At 35.0% G+C, this 23,872-nt stretch overlaps 1 protein-coding gene across 1 annotated transcript in view; it reads left to right on the forward strand.

Moving 5' to 3' along the window:
• NCAM2 (neural cell adhesion molecule 2) overlaps positions 1–23,872 on the forward strand; it is a 232,497-nt gene that overhangs the window by 137,535 nt on the left and 71,090 nt on the right. Inside the window, 1 exon segment of the mRNA XM_068545688.1 lies at positions 8,666–8,839. Coding sequence (XP_068401789.1) covers positions 8,666–8,839 — 174 coding nt within the window.

Consider the following 23,872-nt stretch of genomic DNA (forward strand, 5'->3'; position numbering starts at 1 on the left):
GAATCTGAAGGAGTAGAAACAGATCCAATGAAGAAGTAGTAGAAAGATGGAAAGAATCAAGATGGGAAAAGGCATGAGCGTTTAATGGAGGACTGGATGGCATATCTTGTGGACGGGTCAGTGGTGGTGATATGAATAGAAAGTCAGTAAGAAAGCAAATTATGGATCTCCTTAAAAACATGCATCATGTTTACATTCTGTTACATCATATATACAGCAAGGGAAGTTTGGAGATTTTAGTCATAAAGCAACATGATCCACTTATCATGAAACAACTATCTTGATTTCTATGTTTCTATTTCTATCTTTCTCTAAATAGCCTAATATATAAATGTATATGTATATATATATACATATATATATATATATAGAGAGAGAGGGTATATATAAAATATATATATAAAATTAGGGAAATGGATTGCTTTTCTTTTGGTCTGGTGAATGTCAATATAAAAAAAACAAGCCTTTTTTTCTTTCTTTTTTTTTTCTTTTCTGTTTTTTTTTCTTTCTTTTTTCTCCCTCCCTCCCTTTCTTTCTTTCTTTTTTTTTAAAATAAATTTATTTATTTATCTATCTATCTATCTATCTGTCTATCTTTGGCTGTGTTGGGTCTTCGTAGCTGCATGCGGGATTTCTCTAGTTACGGCGAGTGGGGGCTACTCTTTGTGGCAGTGCAAAGGCTTCCCATTGCAGTGGTTTCTCTTGTTGCAGAGCACGGGCTCTAGGCACACGGGCTCAGTAGTTGTGACGCATGGGCTCAGTAGTTGTGGCTCACGGGCTCTAGAGCGCACTCTCAGTAGTTGTGGCGCACAGGCTTAGTTGCTCCGCAGCATGTGGGATCTTCCCGGATCAGGACTCAAACCCATGTCCCCTGCATTTGCAGGCAGATTCTTAACCACTGCACCACCAGGAAAGTCCTTTTCTTCCTTCCTTCCTTCCTTCCCTCCTTTCTTTCTTTCTTTCTTTCTTTCTTTCTTTCTTTCTTTCTTTCTTTCTTTCTTTCTTTCTTACTTTCTTATTCTAGAGTGGAAAATAATTCCTTCTGTCTTACATAAAATTATTGTGACCTTATGAATCCTTCTGGCTACTGTATCATTTCTCCACTTCTGCATCATTTCTGTTAATAAAGTTCACAAAATAGTTGACTATATTTGCTGCACCTAATTATTTCCTCTCATTCTGTCACAAACACTTTCAGTCTCGTTTTCACCTCCACTGCTCTGTAAAACCTACTATTATCAAGGTATCCATTGACCTCATGCTCGATCCAGCGGTCAATTCTCAGTCCTCATACTACTTCATCTAGCAGCAGATTACACAATCGAGTGTGTCTTTCTCCTTGAGTCATCTCCCTAACCCACAACATAGCAGTCATGTCACCATGCTTTCCTGGTTTTTCTTCTTCCTCATCGGGCTCTTTTTGGTCTTCTTTCCTAGTAGTTCCATATTTCTCTGAACTTTAAAAGTCACTGTACTTCAGTTTGGGAGTCTCTTTTTATTTTATCTATACTCACACCTTTGTTATTCTAATTTTTATGATTTAAATACCACCTACACTCTAAAACTCCAAAATATGTCATCAGCTTGGATATTTTTCCTGAATTCTACACTTTTATATCAAGCTTAATTCCCTCTCCACAAACATGTTCTAGAGCCAATGCAAATCTCCAAATGTCCAGATATCAAAAGCGAATCTGTATTCACCTCTACATATCTTCCTTTGGCATTCTTTCCTATCTCAGTAAGTGGCAACTGTCTCCAGCTGTTCAGGTCAAGAGACTCACAGTCGTCGTTGATCAACTTGTTTACTCAGACCATACACCCAACACTTTAGCAAGTCTTATTGACTCTTTTACCAACAAGGTGTTTACAGGGTCTTACTATTCTCATGAAATTTCTATATTCTATATTCTATACTCTAGTTGTTTTTGTTGGTTTGGTTTGGTTTTGCTTTTAATGTATATTTTTGCATAAAGTCCTAAACTGGCTTTCCCATTTGGCTTATGCCCCCCCTGGAGTATAGCCTAAATAAAAGATCACGAGGGCTTCTTATTATTAAACAAATAGTTAAGTAATTAAGTCATAATTCTCTTCTGCTGAAAGCATTCCAGTGGCTTCCTATTTTGTTCAGAGATGAAGCCATAGTGATTATAAAGACCTATCACGCTTCACAAGGTTTCTCTTCACCCCACCCCCAGTGGCCTTCTCTGAACTCCATCTCCTTTCCCCACACCTTGGTCATCCTGCTCTCCACAGACTGTCCCCCTTCTTTAAACCCTCAAGGCACATTTCATCTTTGTACTTACAATGTTCTCTTCATAGCAGTTTCATATGAGTTGTTTTCTTATCCTTTAAGTCCTTGATCAAATATTACTTTTTTAACAAAGATATTTCCATCCACAAAATTCAAAATTACAACTCTCCAACTCTGCTGCCATCCCCACCTAAACTATCTCATTTGTCTGCTTAATTTTGACCACAGTGTTTGTACAAAATAATTTATATATTACAATTATTTTTATGTAGTTAGCATGTAATCTCTATAAGAGAAGTGATGGCTGTCTCAATTTTTATCCCAGAACATAGAAAATTGCCTGGCTTATAGTAGATTTACATGAATTATTGAATGTATAAAGGATTCAGTGTGTTTCATTTGATTTGCCTATGAATCATAGTTGAAATGCACAATTAATAATGGGACATGGGACTCCATGAGTTGTGACAAGGGTCAAGACTTGGGTATAATTGAGGAAATAATTAATAATTAATACCTCGGATTAAATGGAGAATATAAGAGGTAAATGATGTAATCAAGGACAGATCCCTGGAGTACCTCAGTTTAATTGATGGATTTTAAAGTATATGAACAAATAAAATTGAAAACAATTATTTAGAGAGTTAGTGTAACTACCTGCGGGGAGAAAATTTTAAACATATGTGATCAAATGCTGTTAAAAGATCAGTAGGATAATGATTAGATTTGGCATTTGGTAATGAAGTGAGGAATTTGCAGGGTCTCAGATGTGCTACAGGTTGGCTATAACATTAGATTAAGCTCACAGTTGAAATAGGAAAAAATATATAAAATTTATTGGAAATAAGGTGGCTGCTCAGAGCAGAAGCAGGTGGAACCCATCTCAGCATCATCCCTGAGGTGCATGCAGTTGATAGCTACACTCTGCATGTTAGGGTCTTGCTAAATCTAGGAAGTTCAATTCTTTATACGATAATTCCCTTAATACTTGGGACTTTTTATCGGGTGGAGACTGATGAACAAACCTAGGAGAAAAGAATTTAATATAGAGAATTGGGTGGTTATAAAATCATGTGAGAGGCAGGGAAAAGGGAAGGCATGAGATAGCCACCAATCTTCTGGCTTCAAAGTCATAATATACCTCAAGTGAGGTACAAGGTCAAGTCTGCAACTTCTAATCAGAGGTCAGAAATCCCTGCAGCCAAGCTACCCTGCTGCTGATATCACAGCCACCAGCACCAGGAACTGTGTGATTAGACTGTGGAATGGGGAGTCCAGCTGCTTCCATCATCCACATCTGTAGGTCTCCTTGTCCACGTGCACCTCCTTGGAAGAGTAGGGATGTCACACACACTCCTTTAGCATGTTAAACCACTAAGGTGTGCAGCTCATCCTAGGTGCCTTCATGGTTCTAACAACCGTAGCAACAAATGAACCTGGGAAATAAAGATTTTAGCCTTCCATTTCTTATGATAAAGGGGAGTAGCATAGATGATAGAAATGGATGTGGAGTATCACTGGAAAACATTTAAGGTAAGGTTTCAAACACCATTCTAGAAAAATATTCACTTCAGTACTTTCACTTACAAAGGCTGACAAACATCAAACTGTTCCTATTGATCTAAGTTTAGCAATACCACATCCTCACCTGTTGGGAAAGAGCTGAGTCAGTGACTCTGAACCCTACCTTAGTTGCCAGCTTCCCAGCATTCTAGGAAACCAAAGTTCCAGAAGTAAAGATGTTGGGACAGAAATTAGGAACAATCTATTCAAGCAGTGTGACAGGGAAACAAAAGAAGAGTTTGTTGCCTGAGAATAGAGTAGAACAGAAGAAAGTTTGTCATTTGGGAGATTTTTATAGTTCACGGTAATAAGGCAGAGAAGAAAGAGAGACTGAAACTCCAAAAGAGAAGAAAAAGGGAAGAGAAGAGCTACCTGGTGATGCAGTGTTCTGCAGAAGAAAAAAGTAAAAGAAACACCATTCAGAGATGGAGGATTTGGCCTTGGAAAAGAGGAGGGTGGACTTCCATTAATTCAAAAGTGATAGAATACAATTTGAGTGAACTCACTTGATGATTTCTGTTTTTCACTTTTGATAGCAAGGTCTATTTATTTCCTGATAATTGAGGACACAGTTGAGGAAGCGAGTTTGAAGATCTAAAATACACACACATGCACACACATCCACAAATCATCTTTTATATTGCTATTGTATTCAACATTTTTGACTCTCACCTTATCCTGAATCCTGAGGAAATACTGTTTTGTAATCCCATGATTCATCTTCAATTTGAAATTTTTCAATTTAAAATATTTACTCATCCAGGATATCCTTTGCAGGTGCATTATATTCTTCAACTCTCTTTCTTTTCTTCTACATGAATATCTTCGGGCATATGCTTTCAGAATTTTGCCTTATAGGGGGCATCTTCACTTTGGGATGCTTTTTTTTGTTAGACAGGAGAACATAATATCTGATGTATTATTTTCACTTTATTTCCAAACATCTATGCATATATCTGCTTATTGCCCTCTTCCTTTTTCATAAAGTTTCTTGCACTTTTACTTTACATATTAGTTCTTTTTTATTTAATTGTATTCTTTTATTTTATCAGAATTAAAGTCAGAGGAGCAACTCCTCTTATTGTTCCTTTACATGTTGCAAGATAAAGTAATTACCAAGGCAGACTTTTTATAAGTTTTCTCATTTATACTTTGATCAAGCTATGACTTTAGGCATATGTTTAAATATCAAAATGTTTACCAATGTTATTTAGACTCTGAGAGTCATTTTAAAGAAAGGGTAACTGAGAATAATATTTGTAAATGTCCTGTGATGTATTTCCATCAACTCACCCTTACAACAGCAACTTTAATGTTGTTATTATTATTAATGTTTTGCTTATAAGAAAACTGATACCCAATAAGTTTAATTTGCCTAGAATCATACAGCAACTCCAGAGACTGTTCCTATCTGACTCCTAGACCGTGACACCAAGTCTTTGCTATTATACACAGCAAACATTTCTAAGCTGAACCTCAGTATTGTATCTTTTACCTACCATTTGACTAAAATATTGATAGATGTCAATGAATACAAAATAAAGTGATAGTAAGAGGATGGTTACCAGAGAAGGATAGCAAAAACTATGGTGACTAATATTTACTAAGTGCTAGTATATTTCAAGTTCTGTTTTATGTGTTCTTCATTATTTAATACTCATAGCATCCTAGCAGTGGATATTATTCTAATCTCCATTTTAGGGAGAAAAATACTGATGGTTGAAAAGATTAAGAGACTTGTCCAAGGCTGAAGTTGACAAAAGTAGCGAGACCAGACTTTGGATCCATAGATTCTGATGATATATATCCAGGCTCTTCATCGAACCCTATATTGGTACCAGTCGAGGTGAAAAGGAAGAGTAAATAAATACGTGTTTGCATCATTGTATTATTTATTCATTCAGTGATAGGTGGCATTCATTAATTATTAAGATGGAAGGTGCTACGAAGTAATTTAGAAAAATATGCTAACAATGGTGGGAGCATTACGTGTGGAATTCACATCCACAGGCCCTATTTAAAACACTGGATTGTGTTTGATTATCTTTTACAGTATGCTTGCATACACCCAGTGAGGTTAGATATTTCAGGTTCTTGAAAGCCAGACTGAAAAGTCTAAGTTTGTTGTTGTAAAGAGGAGGAAGTTCCTGAATATCTTCCTCAGGAAAGTGACGTGACCAGAATGGTATTTTTAGAAAAATTGATTTTGCATTTACATGCCATATGGGTTGAAATTTGGTGGGCTGTCCATAAAAAAGGAAGCTGAGAGCCACTAATGGCATTGCAGGTAGAAGCAGATAGGGCCTGGGCTTGGGAGTTAACAGTGGAAACAGGAAGGAAAAGATGGATATAAGAATTATAGTGCAGGAAAGATGAAAATAACTTTGTGACTAATTTTGATGTATATCAGAGGTAGAATCAAGGATGAATGTGATTACAAAACAGTTGAGAAAGTGGAGAGAAGAATTAAAGATGTTGGTTCTACATCAGGCACTATTCACTTGGACATACTCTGTACCTTTGTGTACTGTTTTTAATTACTGAAATATTTAATACATCATGTATTTCCTGAGGACTGAGTATAGTCTATCAGTATTTTCAATGATACATGTATGTATATATGTGTGTATGTATGTATGCATGCATGTATAAATTGTGTATATCAAATATTTTGTCCCTTTCTACAAGAAATTCATAATTTAGTAGTCAGTGGGTGGTTGGACATGTAAAATCAGAATGGAAACAAATATTTAGGAAGATTTTAGAGTTGCAAATCATAAGCACACTTTGCTTTTTAGTTAGGTAACAGAAAGAAGAGGCCAATAAAAAATAAATGTAAATGAAAAACCAAGGTAAGAGTCAACAGGTCTGAAAATAGACTATATGGCTGGAAAAAGATGCCCACTGGCTTATATTTTGGTGACGGTACTTTTGTGCTATGAATAAAAATCTGGTTGGTGTACCGTGTCAGGGTGTACAGCTTAGCAAATGGTGTATACTTCTGCACTGAGGGTAAGAACCCAGAACCGTACACATGCCATATGGTCAAAAGTAAGAGCCCAGAAGAATTACATTTCTTTCTCCTTCCCTAGTACTTAAAACCTTTCCTTTTGAAGTGTTTCCTCAAACTAAAGGTTATCATTGCTGTGATGTCCAACCTAGACCTAGCTGACATTAGAGAGTCACTCAGCATGAGGTGAGGAATTGGCAGTCTTATTCAGAACAATCAATGTGTGTGTGTTTTTTCCTCCTCTTCAAACTTTAGATCAAACCTACAGATGAAAAGAACCTATAGTTATAACCCAGGGATTAAAGAAACTTGTAAAACTATGATCATGTTTATATATGACAACTTAAATAAATTATTAAGATAATTTAAAATGTTTACTTCCAGATAAGATTTTAATAGCAGTATGACTTTGGGATGCATCAGTATTCTGCACATTTATTTCTGAACCTTAGAGTTACAGCATAATGCACTTCATAGGATCTCCAAATAATTTACAGTTACTAATTAGAGCTGAAACGTACACTGTTGCATTTCTTTACAATATTAATATCTAAAAGGCCATAAACCTGCCTTCTTGGCTCTTGCCCAGTATCATTTATAAGACATATTTTTATTTGACCTACAGTGCTCTCTTTTAACTTTAGCAAATAAGGCACATTTGACTTTTGAGAGCCATTAGAGATTTTCATATGTGTTTGATTATATCAGAACAAAAATTTACGTTTACTGCATTATTTTCAATCAAGTGCTTTTTTCTTTTTGTTTTTGTAGAGTTAATTCCAGAGATGGAACTATGTATTTTATTTACATATTTATATAACACATGCATATAATTTACATAAATTAAGTGTACATTTCCAATCTTTATGATTTTTTTCAAATGTGATATTGAAAAGAAAGAGAGAGAGACTGAGAGACAGAAGGGACCGAGAGAAATTCCTTTAATGTTTAACATGCCTCTAATTACTCATGTTTCCAGAGCAAAGGTTTCATCGATTTCCTCATCAAGACTTTTTTCCCTCTTATTTTCTCCTGTTGCCTGTTCGACCTTTCAGATAATTCTTTATAAAGCTTTGTGTACTAGAAAATAAAATGAAAATTCACCCAGGATATCTTCTTGAGTTTGAAATAATGTGAGTAATGGATTAATACAGAAACACATAGAAGAAGAATTTTGTAGCTGTCTCCTTTAAATACAGGGATTAAAACTTAAATACCTAACTTTATTTTAATTAACTGATACTTAAATAAAATTTTAAAAGATAGTTTACAGTTTTATTTAGTTCATAATGACAATTTTTCTGAACTTAACACTTGCCACAAAGTTATTAATATAATTTTAATAAACAAAAAGGAAATAAATCTCACATTTTCACAAAAGATAATTCTTTATGCTAATGATTCAGTAAAATCTATTCTTATATTTTAATTGTGCCTGCATTTTCTCTCTCACACACACACACACACACACACACACACACACACTCTCACACACACACACACTCACACACACACACTCATGAGCTTGTTTCCTTGAATGGAAATAAAATGCTTATATTGTATAGTAAAGGCAGAAGTAAAATTATTCTCTCAATAAATGAAATTTGTTATTGAATATTTTACTGTTTATTTTCTATAGTAATAAAGATTGACTAATGTATACCTTCTTGCAATTTGAAGAGATCATTCAGCGGTTTATGCAAGCTTTGTAATTCAAATGTATTAAGTGATATAGGCAGCAATTTTCTTTTATTCCTAGTTCTCAGAGCACCATAAGTCTTAATAATGGCCATCCACATTACCTGGGTTATATTTCCTTTGTTTTTATTCCTTTGTAGATGTGCCATCCAATCCCTATGGAGTGAAGATTATAGAGCTGTCACAGACCACAGCCAAGGTTTCTTTCAGCAAGCCGGACTCCCATGGAGGTGTGCCTATTAATCACTATCAAGTGGATGTTAAAGAAGTGGCATCAGAAACCTGGAAAATAGTACGCTCCCATGGAGTTCAAAGTGAGTCAATGATTTCAAAGTGTGTGTTGGTTAATTCAAGCTGATCTTCAACATACCTGTGTGATTAGCTTTTTATTTTCCTTCAACATGCTATTTTTCTTTCTTTTAATGAGATAGGATTGGAAAGACGTTCCCACTGTCTTATTCTTCTTAAGAATACTTTAATAAAGAGTAGAAAAGTTTCCATCTTTAGTAAAGATTAAAGAGTTTTGGGAATTCCCTGGCAGTCCAGTGGTTTGGACTTGGCACTTTCACTCCCATGGGCCTGGGTTCACTCCCTGGTCAGGGAACTAAGATCCTGTAAGCCTTTTGGCTCGGCCAAAAATAAAATTAAAAAAAAAAAAAAAGTTTAGCAAAATCACCAAAGTTTAATTCCAGGGGAAAAAGTTAGTATTTAAAATTTGGGTGTTGGAAAACAAATTGCTGACATGTTACATTTGATGGCTGAATATTATCAAGTGCGTGTTTTCCATTTATTAATAATATTTCTTTCATAAGTAGGTGTGAACGTCATACTGTAAAATGTATGTCTTGTATATATACTCATGAAGCCATCTATAAAAATTGACCTTGCGTACCAAAATTTACTTCAAAATTATGCTTTGAAAACTCAAATTTTTACTGCGTGTCATAAGATTTTGAATAATAGAATTAGCTAGCTATGAGAAGTTAGAACAGTTTGCAACAGTTCGTTTCACTTATGTAGAATTTCATCATGTGAATATGTGATTTTTTTCTCCATTATTAGGAGAAGAAACTAAATTAGGGAATAATACTAAATTACCAGAGTTGGACTCTGTTAATTGCGACATAGAACTACATCTCGTGGCCCAAAACAATAATATAAAATAGTGAGGAAAGTACTGCTGCAGAGTGGTCCTCCTCTGCTGGCTCTGCCTTGACCCTAACATGTATGGTGTGAAGGTTCTATAAAAGGCATGAGCCCTCCTGGGAAGAATTGTCCTAGTGGACAGTGGAGACAGAACAGATAAAATCATTTTAGGCTCACCTGTGTTGGCACCTGCTTGTTCAGTTTTGACTAAGAGTAACTATAGGTTTTTGATAGAAGTGTTGGGAATTTTGTCAATCAATCATCAATCATTTACACATTCTTCAAATAATGCCCCCAAGCAGGTCAACTCTTATCACTGCTTTTAATGATGAGAGATTCTGGACAGTTAATGCTCTTTGTGCACATGCTATGTGGTTCAGGAGAGAAGATGCAGAAAGGTCATGCACAAAAAGAATGAATGAGTGAGTTCAGGGACGCTAGTAAAAGAAATCATTATCCTAGATGTAGGAGTCATATTTTTTTAAGAAAGAGAAAACAAGAGAGGGTGAAAGGCGAGAGACAGAAAGAGAAGATATTTCTGACAGTAGAGAACATTGATAGTGGGTACCCCATCACAGATATGAAGAAACGGAATGTGAGGTCTGAACACGATAGAAATTACACTCGGCAGAATAGTACTGCCACACCCTGCCCCTCCACCCTGGGTTAGAGGGAGGAGGTGAATAGATTTTCCCAAGACTTCTTACAAAGTTGCAACACCATGGAGAATTTATAATGGCTTTGGACTGGCCAAGTTTTTCAAGTTCAAAAACCTGATTTTGTACCCCATGTATACGTCGCTCAGAAGCAAATTTCCATGCTTATAACAGTGGTATATAATAGCAAAGAACATTTGGTGATTTACTGTGAGAAATCACTATCCCAGAAATGAGATATTCAGAGTCTATGCAATGAGTGCGTGTGTATATTACGTAGGAAAGAAAATGTGAATCAGAAGTGTGTTTGGTGAGTCTCTAATGTCAGAAAGCGAAGTTACATGAATATGGCATTTAATGGCTTCAGACTGGGACAGCTTAAAGCTTGCCAATAAGACCAAAATACTTTAAGTCCCATGGCTGGAGCTTTCTCCCCTTTACATGAGGGAAATATCTGCACTGATACATTTTTTTTCTTTTTAGCGGCTTACTCTTCTTTCAAAGATATGTTAATAAGTTCCTTGAATCAGGTTACAATCATGTAACTAAACTACTGCATGATCTCAACTCAGTGTAGTACAAACACGATTTTTTAATCCAATTACTCATTTCATCATTTTTGGGGAAATCTCATTTTCTGTTATTTAACATCTTTAGCAGACACTATAGATTTGTGGTCCTCTTCAAGTACAAATACATTCAGTTAAGTCCTGCACAACTTAAAACTTACAAAGTCCAATTTAGCACTCATATTTTCTCTGGCCCCCATACAGCTGGATCTTATCCTGGGGAGCTGAGAGTGGGGAGGTGGCATGAACTACATCTTCTCTCGGGGAGAAAAAAGGAGTCAAATACCTCTTATTTTTCTGGTGCTGTAATTCTCCTCGGGCTGTCCCTGCCATCTGTGCTCTCTGTGAGACCACATCTAAGTACCTGTCTCCTGGGGATGCATGTGTGGGGTGCAAGCACACCAGAAGACTTTTTGGAGAGAGAGTGGCCTCAGATGGAACACTGCTCAGCTTGACCACCTCGCCCTTGTCTCAGTAGGTTTCGCTCTGAGTGTAACTATAGTCCACCAACTTTATGGAGTATCCACTTGACCTGGGGAAAAGTTCCACACCCTTATTAAGCTGAAATATAAGAACCTAGACTGCCTCACAGGTTTCCTCTTTCAGAAGACAGATTAATGTTCTGTAAAAACAAGAATTCCAAATGAGGATGGAAATGCCAAAGTCCCTCCACCTCCACTTTTTGCTGACAAATCCAATGGATCTGTTCATCCATTTGCGTTATCCTCACCTGCCAGAAGGGAAGAGAGATTTCTCCTAGGAGGAAGGTGCACTACTCCAATGGAATGATATTCTTCTCCTTGTAGTCTTCTGCTTATACAGAGTGTGATGCAGTGAGCTTGGGGGTTGGAATGTTGGGACTGAGGTTCCAGAGCCAGTTCAGCCTCTTCTTATTCAACTCTGCAGGGGATGCCTAACATTTTCTCAATTGCTTAGTATTTTCCATCACTTTCTTCTCTTTATGAATTATCGCAGTTGAAAATTCCAAGACGGCAGAAGCAGGCCCACGCATTTCCACACAACTTCCTGTTGCTGGACTGGTGTCATTTTTTCTCCTTGAGATTAAGTGCACTTTAGTAATCTGATTTATTTAATGTTGAATTTACACTGTATATCTCAAATGACAAGGTGATCTCATTTCATGTATAAAAACTCAAATCTTTAAGTGTTTCATCTTGTAGCCCTAGTATTTGGTTAATGGGCAGGAATGTAAATATGTAACTAAGAGAAAAACATAAATGCAAAGGGTAGCCAGGGTCAAGCTGGACAATCCCACTGGAACCAATCCTCACAATCTAGAAAATGTGTCTGGCATTTGCTCTTCCTTTAGCAAAGAGATGTACCATTTTTGTAAAGATATAGTAAAGATATAGAATAACATAAAGAGATATAGTAGAGATCAGAATAACAAATGCTTTATGCTGATAGAAATATGAAATATGGAATGCATAATCATAGTCATGTTTTCTGTAAAATTTACATCAATAATTTGAATGTTAGAATATATAACATAGTTTAGATTTAAACTTTCTACCTTAAGCACACATATTTTCATTGAGTCACTACGGTTTCCTTTAAAAGTGATACTTCAACCTTGCTCATATTTTTCCAACCAGACAGGCTTACGTCCTTTTAACAGTGCCTAGAATTACCCTTTTACCCTGGCCAACCTACAATGTGCTCTCACAATCACACCTTCTTGGAAGTGCTTTCACACTAAAACTCTCTCTTCCCCCAGAATGAGTTGCCAGCAAGCAACAACTTATTTCTTACATTATATTGTATTTATATTGTAATATATTACATTATATCATGTTCTACATCTTATACTACAAACCTCTGATTTATCTTTTCTCCTAGCTTATAAATTCATGAGTGGAACTAGTATGCCCATTCATTTCAGTATTTCAAGTGCCAAAACATATGAGAGTAGAGGGTAGAGGGAATGATGAAATTTGGTAGAGGTGGGAGAAGGGAAAGGATTATTTTATTGCACCTTATTATTGAGTCTCTATAAGGTGAATCTGTTATATATCCCCGTTTCAATACATTTGTGTCTACAGAAGCAGCAAGGTGTTTATTAGAGATAGACATCTTCGAAAGAAGAGGGGAGAAACAAAGCTGGGAAAATGGAGTAATTGAACTGCAATTCAGGCTCCACAAAACCTCAATCAACTGGATGAGGATCTCTCAAGGCAACATTGTCCATCTTGGATGGACCACTTCACTTATAATAGATGGTTATTGAGCAACGTGACCTTAAGATGTAGTGGGTCAGTAGGCAGGTCTTGATGGGCAGCTCCAGTTACATGGCCATGTGGTCCGATTGTGATCCCTTAGCCGGTCATTTCTTCTTGCTCAGTTACATGCCAGGAATTTTTTAAGGTATGTAATTCTGCACAGAATATAGTATTACCTTGCTCATGAAACCTGGAGACTTCATTGTGATTCTCCCCTGGGAATGACCACAAATTCCACAGAATATTTCTTCCCATCCCTAATACATCAAACAGCATTAGGCTCACTGCATCAGTCATACGGCCCAAGTGGCAGGGCAGCTTAAACCACTGCTTGGACCTGTTGCAGCGCCCTTTTCTGCTGCGGTCCCAGTTCAGTGCTGGCATGGCAGCCTTGTGCACCATTTAGTGCCTAGGCTCCATTTTCCTCTGTACATCTCAAAAGCCTAATGCATCTCACTCACTGATGAATACCCTATCGAATCTCCTGCCTCATCGGAGACCCCTACTTTTGGTATCAACTGTTCCATATTTTATTATCCAGTAGCAGACACAGAGATGTAGTTTGGACTACAAGGTATCTTGTAAAAGGAATTAGGGCTTTGATCAGGCAGGAGGGAAGTTGGACTGTACTGGAGGCATGATAATGCCTCAGCCCACCCATCAAGGTAGTCTGGAATGAGGAGTATTACATTCTGTAGAATGTCCACCTTAGGCTAAAATGACCAGTCCTTTATACCCTTGCTTCCTTCTTTACTCAGATGCAAGCTTCTCCGGGAACAGTACAACTGTGTTAGAGACAGCTTTTTGCACCTGAGGCAGACCCTAACCGTCTGCAGCCTGAATTATCCCCAGCTAGGCAGCAAATGGGAATCTTAGCTGACATCTCCATATTTACTATAATATCCTCTTTAATATGTATCTATTTTAAATAAAATCCCAAAAGCTGATCTAATTTCATAGATCAAAATCTTGTTGAAGTTTGAATTGTGAGGTATAATAAATTCTGTAATGCATGTATCTATGTATAGTTATGAATATGTGTATACACAAACCTAAGAATTTATGATCTTCATTTATTTAGCACTATTTCTCAATTTTTTCTATTGCAAAATATTTCTGTCAAATAAATCATCAGAACATTTAAATATGGTTCCTTTGCCCTCAAAATGTTTTCTAGGATATTTCCAAGTCATCTATTAGCTGACTTGAGAAACAAAATTGGTTTATATTAATAAGTGAGCAAATTCTCATTTACTACAGAAAGATTTGTCGATGATGTTTTGAGTGAAATTACTCTGAAAATATATTCATTCCACCTCACACTGTATATAGATAGTCTTCTAAAATGATCATGTTCTTCCTCCTTGCTGAGGCAAAATATCAGTGATCAGGCAATTAATGTAACATTAAAGATATCTAACATTTCTGTCTTAGTTTAGGCTGCTGTAACAAAATGTCTTAGATCAGGTGGATTAAACAACAGATATTTATTTCCCACAGTTCTGGAGACTGGGACGTCCAAGATCAAGGTGCCATATGATTTGATTCCTAGGAGGACCCTCTTTCTGGCCTGCAGGTGGCCGCCTTCTCACCATGTCCAAACAGGGAAGAGAGAGGGAGACAGAGAAAGAGCGAGAAAGTGTGCAGAATGCTCAGGTTTCTAGTTCTCTTGTTATAAGAACACTAATCTCTCCACCCTCATGACCTCATCTAAACCTAATTACCTCCCAGAGGCCCCACCTCCAAAAGGATCACGTTAGGGTTTCAACATATAAATTTGGGGGGGAAGGAATACAATTCAGTCCCAAATATTCACTCTTTTGCAGTCATTGTGGTGAGAACTGAAAATAAAGTCAATAGTCAACAAACTGAAGAATTTGGTAGTATCAATATATTCTGTTTTACGGAGAATAAAGCTGAGGGCAATCCAGATAAAGGAGAAAACTGAGACTATAACGTGTAGTGTCTTATCCCTAAGGTCATATGGATGAATAATAATGAAACTAAAATTCAAACCCAGATAGGAAATCTGATTCCAAAGCCTATACTATTAACTATTATAGACTTTGTATCTTTTATTCAGTTAAGAGTTGAGAAAGTGGAACACAGATTACTGCCTTGTAGAATATGAGTTAGGTATATATATATATATATATATATATATATATATATATATATACACATACACATATATATGTGTGTGTGTGTGTGTGTGTGTGTGTGTGTGTGACTGTTGCGATCTGTTTTCAGTAGCTAATGGGAGGTAGTTTTATAGATAATTTAAGGGGTAATTTGCCTGACAGAGTTAAATATGAATTAGAAAGGTGAAATATCACTGTTATTTGAAAGTTTCTTATTAGAAAAGAATAAAGCTGAAGGGAAGGGAAGGGAGGAAGAACAAGGCAGACATTTTAAGCATGTTTGTTCATTCCACCCCATATATGGATGGTTGACTAGACTACAGCATGACAGTAAAGTCCAGAAAATATATGATAAATATTATGTGTGCGTGAGTTGTGAGACTATATGATGTAGTAATTGATGATTTCAAAAGGATATCAATTGAGACAAAAATAATTACATAGTAGCTTCTTTCCTTTGTGCTTCAATGCATTACAGACATAAGAATCAGGGTAATTTACTAAAATTATTATAAGGGAGCTAGAGAATGTGGCCCAAGTACACCCTCTCTGGTGTAGCTTGATTTAAGGGTGAAAGTTACATGAACTGAAGCAGAGAACAGGCTTCAGAGAGAGTGAGAATCTCAAAAATTGTATTCAACTTCGTAATTGTCCATATATACATATTCTGGAGAGGAGATCCATAGCTTTCATTCATTCTCAAAAGATTTATATTAAAAATGTTCTTATTTCAACTTTGTTTTCAAATTACAGTTCAGCTGAGTCTACAATCAAACTTGATAGTTACTTTCCTTTTGTAATCTAAGGAGAATATTTTATTCTCTTCCAGCTTCCGTTGTTACTGTTTTGAAGTCTGCTGTTAGTTGTCATTTTTTTAACAAATAGTACATGTCTTAATGTGGATTTCAGTATTTGTTCTGCTTGGGGTTCAGTTTCATTTCTGAATCTGAAAATCCCTATCTTTCATCAGCTGTGGAAAATATTATATCATTACCTTCTTGAATATTGTCTCTTTTCTCATTCTCTCTATTCCTTTATTCTGAAAATCTAAATAACATGCTAAACTTGTTATTTGAAAGCCTAGAATACCATATCTCCTTACATATATTTTATTATGTTTCCTTCTTTTATTATGCTATTCAGCTCTGTCTACTAGCTCACTAATTCTTTGTTCACTTATGTTTAATCTGCCATTCAACCTCTTATTAAGTTTTTAATTCAATGATCACATTTTAATTTACATAATTTCTATTAGTTCATTGGCTTGTTTCAGCAGACTCTCACTCAGAGTGGCTTATTTACTAGTATATTTTATGACTTTAGGTTGTGATCTCTTATTTTGCTTATCTTCTTTACTGGGAATCCTGCAAGGCCTTAGGTTTGGGTGTATTCTTCCAAAGAGGATATCCGTTTGCCTCTGGAAGTTACCCTGGAGCATTACAAAGCTGGAAGCACCAGAGCACCCTAAATTAATTTCTTGATTTGAGGTATTCTATGAGAGTACTATGAGAGCAGGTTTATAGTTACTGATTGTCAAACAAATATTTATCTACCCACCTCACCCCACCCAATCAAACTAGGATTTGATTCAAGGCCAAGCCAGTAGTCTTCTGTGTGTGTATGTGTGTGTTTTCTAGCTGACGCTTTTAGTTTCATCCAAGAACTCAGACGTTCCTGGCTCCATGCAGGAGTCCCATCCTCAAATCTCTCTCGTATCTTCTTTCCCCAGTGATGATATTCAAAACCAATCTGTGTGAAAGCTCTCAGTTATCTGAGTACCAGTGATGTTTTCAACAGGACTGCAGAATTGATAGAAATGCAGTTCCATGGCTACTCCTCTAGTTTCATATCTCCCCGTCCACTTCATTTTTGATAGTTTAGAGTTTGCCTTTCTTTTCTGTGAGATAATATGTACATTTAAACAGATTTTTGAAAATGGTATGTATAATCCGTAATTGTACTTAGAAAACTTGTTTCTCTGGCTGTGTAAGTAATCCTATGCTGAAACTCTGAAGATATATTTTAAGGCACTCATATATTTTTAAATAGTGAAAAAAATGCTAATTTTGTGTATTTGTTTTATGGTTTGTGCTAATCATTCATCTTAAACTTTAAGAGCTTTTTAAAACATAATTATACTCATTGCCTTTGAGGCATTTGTTAAAAGATAGATTTAGGTTTATCTATGAAAAGACACGTGCATATGGTCGTGAACGTTTCAGCTACTACTTTTTTTTTTGCCCTCAAAGTGGCTTTATGTTTTTCTAATTTACGTTAGTTTAGTGCATGTTTAGTTACTTTTCCTTGTTCATAAATCTCTGTAATTCATTATATACTATTCATGTATCTGCTTCTAATTGCTGATATTGTGACATAGAAATAAATATCAGTTCTCACTTGATTGTAATGTCATTCAGCAGGAAAATTTTAGCATCATAATTTTCCTGTTAGTAGATTCTGATTCTAAATGACTCACTAATTAAGTTCCTATGAATTACACTTGCTCACTCTGTACCTGGTCCTAGGCTTAGGGGTCAGTTGAAGCCTAGACCTATTATTATATTCTTCTCCAAGATTTAGCTGAAGCCTTACTGATCATCCCAATCACTGATGTGACACAAAACTAATTTTCAAAACATAGAGAATTGTGAATAAATCAGATATCAAAAACTTAAACTATTCAAATATAGAATGTGAGTCATTCTGACATTTAATTTTGAGTGAAAATCATGTATTACAGGTGTAGCACTGTTTGGCTGGGAGGGCTACATGACATATTCATTACCATATCATTTAACATTTTGTAAGTGTGTTCTATATACCTCATTGTGCACAAATGAAGAGAAAATAATAATCTTGCTACTCATTTTTCAGTCTTCAAACTCAAAATGAAAAATTAATATTTTAAAATATCAAGTTCTTTTTAACAGAACATAAAACAGTTCTCTCAAATAGCGTAATCTCTTTCTTTTGATTTGTGAAATGTTTAGCCAGCTAGAATCACACATAGAAGTCCTTCCATGGCTACCAAAATTATTATATGCTCTGCTTTATTTGGGTCTAAGCTTATAGTAGAATTTCCCTTTGTTCCTGAAAATAAGGGAGATAACTTTTATTTGAAAATAAGAGCATTACCTAAATAAAATTCCATTGAAACTTTTATTTTTCCAAATTCTTCCCATTTTCACTAATCAAGGGATGTACTTATTGATTACAATTTGGAAATAAATACACAGTTGGATTTTTTAGTCCTGTCATTGCATTGTTCCACTGAACCTTCAATGTGGCTTTGCAGGATGCAATTTCAGTGTGTATATTTAAATTTTAGATGTAATTTTAACATTATAGTATTTAGTTTGTAAACACTATAGTTAAGATTATGAGCATGCTTCATTATTACATATAATTCCAAACTTTTTATCCAGGCTTTAATTTTAGCAAAAGATTTGTTTAATTAAAATTTGAAAGAAAAAAATCAATTTATATGGTAGAGAAAGCCATTTTCTTTTTTTTTGAAAAGTAGTATTCAATAAGCATCTTTTCCAAGATTGTTTTGAATTGTGTGTTTGGATTTACACAATACATGCCTGTGTCTGATAGATCAGCAAACTGATTTTTTTTTTTTTAATTATTATTATTTATTTATTCTTGGCTGTGCTGGGTCTTCGTTTCTGTGCGAGGGCTCTCTCCAGTTGCGGCGAGCGGGGGCCACTCTTCATTGCGGTGCGCGGGCCTCTCGCTATTGCGGCCTCTCGTGTTGTGGAGCACAGGCTCCAGACGCGCAGGCTCAGTAGTTGTGGCTCACGGGCCCAGCTGCTCCGCGGCATGTGGGATCTTCCCAGACCAGGGCTCGAACCCGCGTCCCCTGCATTGGCAGGCAGATTCTCAACCACTGCGCCACCAGGGAAGCCCCCAGCAAACTGATTTTGAATAGAAGTTTAAATTGAAATAGATTGAAGATTAACGCTACTCTACTATAATTTTTTTTCATTTTAACATATATATTTTTCAATTTGTCTGCCGATTTCAAAATTTCTAAATCTTTCATTCTCTGATCATTTCGTATTTCATGAGTACTATATATTCTCTCTCTGATAATTGTAATTATAGTCTGTTTTCAAAGTTGTTTCTGTTCCCTAATTTTTTTCCTAGACTTATTTTGCTGTTATTATTGTTATTGATTTTATTCTCTGTCACTCATACTGGAAACTTTTCTCAAATATTTGGTGATCCTTGTCTGGATGTGTATATCTCAAAGTGAGAAAAAACCACCACTAGGCTCTGTTTGCAAGGGTAGGGCTTCTCAAGCTTTGTGATCAGATGGGTTTATGATTCCCCATCAACGAAGGTCTGTGAAATGTCAGCTGTTTGTAGATATCTTTTTTGAGGATTTTTAGTTATTATCTACATATTTGACTACTGGAGCTTTGCAGAAAAGCAGTTTATGTCAGATGGTATCCCACAAATTTTTGCCAGCTCATCAGCTCCAAACTCCCTCATATTTATAACCCCATAGTCTAAGCTTCCTTGGTCCATTTTATCCAGATAATAAACCTTTCATCTTCTGTTGAGAGAGAGGAATTCATCTTCCCTTAAATCTGAGACAAGAACTTGAAAGTACAATTGTTCAAATGTTTGGTGATCATCCATTTCTTTGTTCCCATGTTTTGGACTTAAAATTTCTGAGACTTTCCTGAGTTCTGTAGGTCTAATCAGTTTACCTCCTCTTGCCATCTCATCTTTATATACAGATATTTATTATTTTTGTGTAATATTTTTTACATTTGGGCTTTTTCAAGTTTTAAAGCACAGACAATATTATATTAAAATTAATTCATTAATATATTGATGGCTATAATATTGACAATTCCCCTTTAGAAAAATGAGCATATCAATGTTTCTTACTGAGTAATGATTAGTACCTATAATAAGCTAAATTTCCTGCTTTATTGCGTGGCTAGTGAGGAAAAAAAATCACAATTATCTTGGAAACTGGCTAGTGCCATATGCATACTCAGAGGAAATTTTGAATATAAGCTTAAACTTCAAAACTTGACAGTTTTTGTCAACAAGAACCAGAATAACAAAGGCCATTCGCTATGGACACAGTGTAAGGTTGCATATATTGTATCATATACAACTACAAGAAGAGCTATTTACATTTATTATGAGGTCAGTATTATTCAATATGGCAGCTCTGCCTATTGGTAGATATTTCTGCATTGCATAAAAGAACCTATTAGAATCCATAAAGTAATTTGATCCAACCAGTTCTATAATGGGAAGCATGCTATTTGATATCCACCTAAAATTTTATTGTTTAAAACCCCACTAGTTATGCAATAGATTTCAGGTTATTCAATAGCTCCTGGATTCTTCATTGGTAATTGAGGAACATGTTGTATATGTACAGTGCTACGTCTCTAAACGGGGTACATAATAATGTAAGAGGTCATATTTCTATTAATTGTCAATTAATTTTTCAATGAAAATGTACAGGATTGGGCTTCTTTTAATCTGAATTATAAAACTCAAAAAGAAAGTAATTGTTAATGGAAACATTTTGTTAAAGTTATTGCCTATAAAATTTCTTCCTTGATCATAGTTGAGTATGAAACATTTTGCTTTTGTTAGTATTTAAAAAGAAGGCCAGTGATTATTTAAAATATAGAGTAAAAATAATGAGGATGAGCATCAAACTTTAACTTGAGTAAGCCCATACAAATATTTCTTCACATGCATTTTGCCATATTATGATGTTATCTAAGCTGTGACTTTCCTAAATTTATGGGGAATTTTCTATGTTATGTTATGGTGCCACTAAAAATAAAGAAATAATCGATATGTCTTTATGTTACTTAAAAACTTCCTTTTTAATTTTTTTTGTAAATGCACCTCAGAAGATATCACTGCGTATAACATGATCATACTTTTAGGTCTTTTCTGTCTCCCCTCCTTTCAAACCACACAGGCAGAGTGGTTTATTTTAACTATAAAAATGAGTTTTCTTCTTTTCTTTTTCTCTTATCTCTGTGTTTTTTTCTTTTATGTGTGTTCTCGAAACACATATTGCTATACATTTTCTTTTGTTTCGTGATTTATTAGCAGGTATCTTTCATAAACAATGATTAAAGAATTCATGTGATCCAATGACATGAATCTGTGATAGCTACTTCATGTTTGAAATGCTGTAGTGTATCATTTCTCAACAAACTTCTTTGCCTACCACTTGTGATGAAATGGGTCTAAAAGGATGTTCTGGTTTGTTTGCTTGTTTTCTGTTTTTTGTGGGTTTTTAAAAATAATCTTGTAGTTTCCTAATAGCTAAAAGATATTTTAACATAATTTCAAATTACACTTTAAGATTTTTATTCCAATGTTTCTTTGAATCCATGTTACTTATTGTTGCCTGAGTGAAACTGGATTTCCCTCCACACATGATACTATTCAGTTTCACAATTTTAGAAATAATTTAAAATAATCATTATTTAGTGTTAGCTCTAAGCTGCTACAGATTTTTAAAACTTAATAAGCTCCAATGCTTTTTTAAGATTCTTTACAATAAATATTTTTTTATGATTATACTATTTCCAACATAAATATGCCTAAATAAAAGTGGCTATCATTTCTAAATGGCTATATTTCACATGGTGAAAGGCAAAAGAGAAATTGACTGCAAAAATCATCTGTCTATGTTAAATACAAGTGCAATAAACTCTTATGAATTGCAAAAAAAGGAAGAAAAATGTAATCCACAGTCATTTCACATTTTAAGTTAAAGGAAATCTGTTAGAATTTGCATGTAGGGGAAAGATGTCTGTATGTTAAAATTCAAAACAAGAATATCTTAGACTGTTTCCAGTGCGCCCATAAAAAGAACCCGAACTAAATTACAAACATATATAATTGAAATCTTAATGAATTTAAATTATGTAGAAAAAAGTATAGAGGGAACTGAACTAAGGAGAAAATTGTGTGAAATAGCAGTATTAAGTAAAATTACTTGTCTGCTGGAAACTTCCTCCCATATGTCAAGATGAAGACACAAATTCATGCAAAATTCTGTACACAGCTGTAATGATAGAGCTTTTGTAAAAATAATTTTTTAAATTTTTTTTCAGTAAAATGAATGAGCTTTTCTGTGTGGTTATAATTTTATGAATCACAGATATAAAGGTTATGAAGAAATGAAATTAATTTATATAGGAAAGATGTTTGTGAGGAGTGAGAAAAGAAACATGAATATTTCATGAGTGCCTTATAGGAATTTAATCCACAGGTGGATGAAAGTATTCATAGATCCTAGAAACTTTAAAAAATTAGAACCCATTTCACTGCTGAAAAAGGCACTCTTCTGGACACTTTAGTGTTCAGTGTAAATAAGATCTTTGCTAGACTATAGCTTACAAATTCTTCTTAATTTCAGTGAGGAATCCCTATGCGCTAACCATCATGATTATTTGTATAGGGAATTTAAATGAAAGGGATCTTTAGAAGACATATTTAAATTTTGTTCCCCTAAAATTTTTGAAATCATGCCCAACAATATTTCACTATGTTAAAAATTATTTTATTTTATATTATTCACATTTATTATTATGAACACTATTTTCTCTATTATTGTATATAAATATACTCAGAGTTTAAAGAGAGTGTAGAACTTTTCCTTTATAGACTAAATGGCTCAAGATTCTTTCATTGGACAGGTTCTAATGCCTTCTTCAGTAGTGCCATCTTCCAAGGGGAGGATGAACACCATGGATTGGCGTGACCAGAAGTGGTTTCAGAGACGGGTACCACTCTGGTTCTCAGCTCTTTAGTATCATGTGTGGACCATGGAGACAATGCTCTTACTTTTTCCTACTGTTGCCATCTCATGTGCTCCTTCTTTTTCTACATATTAAGGTCTGGTAAACATTTTAAACTACTAATGTACTGCTTTGATTTTTGCCCCTGTCCTTTTTTAAAAATCACTATTGTATACAGCAGTGATATGTAAAATAGGATTCTCATATTCCAAGAAATATAAAAGATCAGCCATTAGGATGCATAAAGGTAAGCTGAAAAATAATTCCATTTCTCCAACTGAATGATATAAATTATGATTCAAATAATCGCATTTAATAAATGAGTGGTAATACTAAGTATACATGTATGTATATGCAAATATGTATTATGTGTTTGTGTGTATGTGTGTGCTTCGTGTGTCTTTACTTCTTTATCTCAAAACGTTCCCTTGAAAAAACACTTGGGACATCAAAACCAGTCCACTCATTGTGCCAAACATGCATTCTACTTTCTTATGGCCATGCTTGAGTTTATGTTACTCCTTCTACTCTTTTTTATCCATCCTTCAAGGCCCAATATAAATTTGAGCTTCTTTGTAACAATTTATTTGATTATCTTTTAGTAGAAATATTTTACATTCTTTTGCAACTCTTTAGTAAATATTGCTTATATCAGTCTTTGCCAGTGATCACCTCATAATGTCAGTATTAAGATATGAGTCATATCTCTCCATCTTGACTGCACATCTGAGAACCTGTGTACCATATTGTATAGACCTTTGAATATTCTGTATCACCTGAGATGAAT

The sequence above is a fragment of the Eschrichtius robustus genome, chromosome 6, assembly GCF_028021215.1.
Source record: "Eschrichtius robustus isolate mEscRob2 chromosome 6, mEscRob2.pri, whole genome shotgun sequence".
NCBI classification, from domain to species: domain Eukaryota; kingdom Metazoa; phylum Chordata; class Mammalia; order Artiodactyla; family Eschrichtiidae; genus Eschrichtius; species Eschrichtius robustus.